Raw genomic sequence first — 6,000 nt, forward strand, 5'->3', positions numbered from 1 at the left:
TCCCAACAGATATGTATTTTATTCTCCTTCTACAGCTAAAATTTCCTTAATGCCTTAAAAAGATAACATTCGTTGAAAAAACAGCATCTTTTGTACATATTAATTATAATAAAATTCTGGCTTAGAGCAATTCTATTGTTTGAAAAATTAAGGTAACTCAGAAGATATGTATGAGCGAAAGCCATGACTAACCACAAATCCAGGTAGCACAGTTGTGTATTCATTCACTTTGTATTTAAGAAGTACACACTGACATTATTTGAATGCTTACTGGATTGTATTTTTCCTCTGCAACTCAAAATAAATGACATTGTTAAACAATGCTACGCTTTTAAAGTAATTTTATTAGTTCTTTTCCTATTCTTTTCCTTGGACTTGACTATAACCTTCAAAAAACACTGTGTTCAAACAGATATTCAAGGAGTGAGTCAAGCTCTTTGGGAGGTATTTTAACATTTCTGTTTAAACACACAATTGAATTCAGTAGTATTCCATAAAATACATTAACTTCCAACCCAGTTTATTATTCCATCCATGTACCAAATACATTTTAATGAGAGGAAAGTTGGTATAGTGATTCCCGAAGTACATAGTATATATAATTTGAGCATGTACCTAGTAAATAAATTGCCTCCACTATTACTTGGGGAATGAAAATTCAAACCGACAACAAATACATGCTTCCACAGCCAACCAAGAAACTTTCCCTACCTCCCATTCTGAAAACTTCTCCACAGTGTTGCCTAGTGACTATAAATAGTTTTCAACGGTTTGGAAATGTTTTAAAAAGAGCCATAAATTTGATGATGAACCTTAAATTTTTTACCCAATATGTCAGATTCTGCCCCATTATGTTTACTGACCTTTCTATCTGGTTAGGATTTGGTGCTTCCTGTCCCATCGGAAGCGGGTAGAAAGATTGACAAAGGGAACAAATCTTAGGAGCATCAGTTTATAAAGGTGGAGTCAGGCTATCAAATAGCCAGAAGCCATTTACTGAGCACCTGCCAAGGACAAGGTGGCCTTTTGGGGGTAGATGAAGTGAACATGGTTTCCTCACTTAAGAAATTGCCTGGCAAGTGGAGTGGTGCAAGGAGGCAGATGCTTAAATAAAGGGAGGAGTGTGGCAGGAGACGTCAGAATGAAGCATTATGGGATTCCACAGAAGGAAGAGATGGCATTCAGGTATGGGGCCAAAGGGAGCAAATTAGCTGGTTCTTGAAGAAAAGGTGTTTGAATACACAAAGGACTTTACCTTGCTCACACCTAAGGATGTCCTTGAGACTATCCATCACGGCACACGGGGAGTAAGGGGAGAAACCAAGAGTCATGAGGAAGCTATTCCAATTATCCAGGCAGGATGCGATGGGGGCTTGGACCTGTAGCGGTAAATACGGGGAGAAGTAGTTGGATTCTGGATATATTTTGAAGGTAGGTGGAGCTGTAGGATTTGTTGATGGATTGAAAATAAGCTGTGAGAAAGAGGGAGGAGTAAGGTTCAGGACTCAACCAACTCAACCAAAGAGTAAAGTTGCCATAATGGAGGTAGGAAAACAGGAGTTTGCTTTCGAATGTGTTAAATGTGACCTCTAAGTGGAGAAGGCAGTTGTCTATCCATGTCTAGAGCCCAGGGCAGAAGTTCTGGCTGGCCACTCAAAATTTGGAGGAATCAAGATGTAGAGAGTATTCAAAGAGATCACTTGGAGTGAATCTAGAGAAGAGGCCCCTAGAGGAAGGCCTGGGCACGCCAGTAGTTGGCAAAGTGAGGAGGAATAAGCAAAGGAGCCTGAGAAGGAATCACCAGTGAGCTGAGTGGAGAAGCAAGAAAGAGTGGGGTTCTGGAAGCCAAGTTGAGGAGGTGCGTTAAGAGAGAACAGCTGGACAAATGCTGCAGACAGATCAGCTAAGGCATGAGCAGTGAGTGACCACGTAGCCTGCTCAGTGCTTCATGTTTGTCCTGTACATAGGTGCCTAAAATGGAATCTCCTGGCCCCACCTCCCTAAGTGAAAGTTGTCTTTTCCACAGGTTCCCTGTACAAACACTGGCAAGACTACTTGGGAGGCCGAAACGTATCTTCAACTCAGTCCTGTCCTCCCAGAAACCCATGGGCAGAACAAAAACTCAGACGTCACTGGGGCTGGACTCCCAACTGCGGGCCTCAGTGCTACTTTTTCAGGGGACATCAAGGACTGGCTTTCAGGAGCTATGAAGGCACAGCAGTCCTTCCATTCAGAGAAAGAAGGTGTGTTCTCCTTCTGGTTACACTCAGATGAGCAAAGGTCAGCCTCTCAGCTCTGCAGGGAAATCCTTCTTTTAGTTCTCTCTCTCTCTCTCTCTCTCTCTCTCTCTCTCTCTCTCTCTCTCACACACACACACACACACACACACACACACACAATTTTTGTCAAGGTTTATCCCAATACTGGGAACCCACAAAAGAACAGAGACCTCCATCCTGAGCTGAGGCCCCCATTATTCATCCTGCATTTTTGTTTGGCCTGCCTTGGTCCTCCAGGTCATCAATGATGCTTAAATCTCTGGGGAGGGGAGTGGAGAGCCTCAAATTTCCAGTGTCCCCAGGAGGTCTCCTTAGCCCACTTTCAAATTATTGGAGGCACAGAATGGGGCAGGGGAGGGGTGGTGGCCAGCTTTAGCCTTCACCAGCATCAGATCCCCAAATGCAAATGAATATGCTGGGGACTCAGTGGCCCCCAACAGCAATATCCAAGGCCCAGTGAAAATGTTCTATTAACAAAACTTGCAGGATATATTTTATCTTTTCCAATAAGATCAAAACTTCCCCACCATCCCCCAACACATACACCAAGAAAGAACATAGAAAACAGAATGAAAATATCTCATGACAAAAATTAAGATATTGTCTTTGACAATGAATGACACGGTGCTTCATAAGATACAAAAATGACTAAATTCCAAACAAAAGAAATTTGAAAGCAAAATTAATATTTTACAGCAACTAGCATTTTGTTTACAGCATCAGGAAAACCAAGTGTTCACCTGTCACTAATGTCTTATGAACACAAAGTCCACTACATTTCTGGGAAGAATGGTCAGTGTTTGGCCAATTTGTTTGTGTAAGGGTACAGAAATGTAACTCAAAAGTTAATCAGAGGGCGGAGAGTGGACACAAGAATCAAAAGCATGTTGACTATTTAAACCATCAGAACACTCCTGCTGTCCCCATTCCTCACCTTATAAATAAAGTGATCATGTAAGTCACTAAAATAGCAAGTGACGCCTTTTGTATACATGCAGAGTTTATTACATGCACTCTAAAAATATAACTCGTGTGATTTAAATCTAAAGTAGTGATTTTGCAGAAATGGTCTACTAGGTCCTCCAGCTGGTCCATGAATATCTCTCTGTCTCTGTCTCTGTCTCTCTCTCTCTCTCTCTCTCTCTCTCTTTCTCTCTCTCTCTCATTTTTTTTTCCTGGTATGAACTGAAATTTGCTTATGTTGTCTTCAAAAGAGGGGGCCAGTTCTTCCCAATAGTTTTTCTACCGCCAACCATAAACAGGTGGTGCTTAGGGTCTTTTGATTCCTTAAAGGATGGCAAGAATGAAAAAGTTTATTACCATTGCTCTAAAGTACCTTAATGAAAATATATACAGCAATATGAAATCACTAAAATTGCATTTTTCCCAAAAAAACCCTAACATTCTTTTATGATCTGTGGTTTTGTGGAGCTGACAAACAATCTATTCAGCAAGTATTACAACATTACTGGCAGCTCCGAGCACCGAATCAACTCCATAACCCAATACTGTTCTACCTCAGTTATCTATGGCTTCAATTAAAAGTATGTAGAAGTGGTCTTTGTCTTGAATTTGTTCAAAATATGTGGCTTAATTCTAAATTTAAAAATAGGTCTTGCAATAGGCTGACAAGTCACCAAACTACAGTTCCAAAAACACTTAAACACTTTTATTAAAATGTTCACACTTATACATAAAATATTCTCTTGCTATATATACAAAACTCTGTACAAAGTGAACCAACAACTGGCATCACTGTAAAAGAATCCTCAAATCAATGGGACCTAATCTTGAACACTAAGTAAAGGAGGAAAAGGAGGATTATTTGGGAGACAACTTTATCGTGGCATATCAACACTTGCTGCTGTCAAAATTTATTAAGCTTTTTGTACAAGGGTCTTAAAATCCATTTTGTCAAGAGGAATCCTGCCAAGTGGAGAGAGCATCATGGAAATACAGTTGTTGCAGGACACAGTCTATATCCCCCTGTAGTTGTGTATGTATTTTCATGGCTAGCTTTAAGAGTACTTTGGGGGTCTTCACACCCCTGACAAGTAAGGTTGAATGGAAAGAACTTGCAAAGACAGTTTAAACCTGCTCTCCAGGAGATGGGATTTTGACACGTTTGCATTTGCTGCAGTGTGACCTTGCATCACAAGCAAGACAGATCTTATTGGATTAACACTGAATTCCTGCCACCTCCACAAACTCCAGCTGAGAGAAACGCTGTCTGGGCAGCTGCGGAACAAGCTTGTTTCTTTCATCCACCATCTTCATTCTCCCCAAAGCTACTAGTAAATCCTCTCACCTTACCTCTAGGGATTCCTCTACACCCAGAGAAAGGAGCTCCTTTTTTTTCTCACGGGAGAAACCTATTCAATTTCTTTCTGACAAATGGGCTCCAAAGGAAGCCCGAACTGCTCAGTCACTACCCCCTGTGCAAATCCTAGGTGAGTGCGCTCACAAAACGGTTCATATGGAGCCTCGTTTGAGCAGAAGGCTCGGGCACCCCTCTTGCCCTGGCGTCTCCAGAGGCCCCGTCCCCGGCGTGGCCCTCTGCCTGGCCCCTCGAACTCACCAGGAGGAGGTTGTGCGCCACCAGGTACCCGAGCTGTGCGCTGCCCCGGACGCCGGGGGCTAGGCGCCCGGTGGCGTAACCGTGCCAGGCCACCACGTAGGGGTTGTCGATGGTGATCCAGTACTTGACCTGGCCGCCGAAGTGGCGGAAGCAGAGCTCAGCGTAGTCCCTGAAGTGGTCGGCCAAGGCGCGGTTGGCCCAGCCGCCGTATGTGTCCTGCAGGTGCTGGGGCAGGTCCCAGTGGTACAGGGTGACCACGGGCTGCACGCCGAGCTCCCGCAGCCGCTCCAGCAGGCGTCGGTAGTAGCGCAGCCCCTCACGGTTGGGGGCTCCGGCGCTGCCATTGGGGAGCACCCTCGCCCACGAGATGGAGAAGCGGTAGTGGGTGACCCCGAGCTCCCGCAGCCCCTCTGTGTCGCGGAAGACGTTGTTGTAGCTATCGCTGGCCACGTCCCCGGTGGCAAGCGGGGACGGCGTCGGGGCGCCCGACGGTAGGCCGGCTACCAGGGGGTCGCCGGCGGGCGTCGGGGGGTGGTGGGTGAATGTGTCCCAGATGGACGCGCCCTTGCCGTGCTGCCTCCAGCCTCCCTCTGTCTGGTAGGCGGCGGTGCCCACGGCCCAGAGGAAGCCGTCGGGGAAGGTGTCGTGGAGAAGGCCCGCGGCCTCGGGGGCCGGAGAGCGCGCGAAGCGGGCCCAGGTCTGCGCACCGTCGCCGGGCTCGGCGCGCAGGCGACAGCCACCCAGGGCCAACAGCAGCAGCAGCGGCAGCAGCGGCGGCCGCGGGCGGCGCGGCGGGGCGCGAGCGGGCATGCTGCGCTGGAGCGGGGCGCCGGGGCCCCGCGCCGCCCCTTTATGCCCGCTCCCCGCCGCGCAGCCCGCCCCCCTCCGGCTCGCCCACCCCCGCTTCCCCCGCGGGCCCGCTGGCAATAATTACCTGCGAGCCGGCGCCTCCCCCGCCCTGGAATGGGGGAACCCGGGCGCAAAGGGCGAGCAGGTGCCGGGGAAGGGGGCGCGACCGCGGTCAAGGGGCAGCAGGCGCCCCTCCTGGACGTCGGAGGAAAAAACACCTGTTCCTCGCTGCGCCCAGGAGCGAGGAGGATGTTTGGGCGCCCCAACTTCTCTGCGCGCCGCCTTCTCTTCCCC

The 6,000-nt window shown here is 47.7% G+C and overlaps 1 protein-coding gene across 2 annotated transcripts in view; it reads right to left on the bottom strand.

The window, feature by feature from the left end:
• KL (klotho) overlaps positions 1-5,763 on the bottom strand; it is a 48,798-nt gene extending 43,035 nt beyond the window's left edge. The window contains exon 1 of one of the 2 annotated variants that reach the window (XM_074330034.1): positions 4,858-5,763. In XM_074330034.1, the coding sequence (XP_074186135.1) occupies positions 4,858-5,667 (810 nt within the window). In that variant the 5' untranslated portion in view covers positions 5,668-5,763. The remainder of the gene's footprint in view (positions 1-4,857) is intronic. The other variant, XM_019736428.2, reaches the window with a different exon arrangement.
• Positions 5,764-6,000: the final 237 nt, after the last annotated feature.

This window comes from Rhinolophus sinicus, linkage group LG04 (assembly GCF_036562045.2).
Source record: "Rhinolophus sinicus isolate RSC01 linkage group LG04, ASM3656204v1, whole genome shotgun sequence".
NCBI lineage: Eukaryota > Metazoa > Chordata > Mammalia > Chiroptera > Rhinolophidae > Rhinolophus > Rhinolophus sinicus.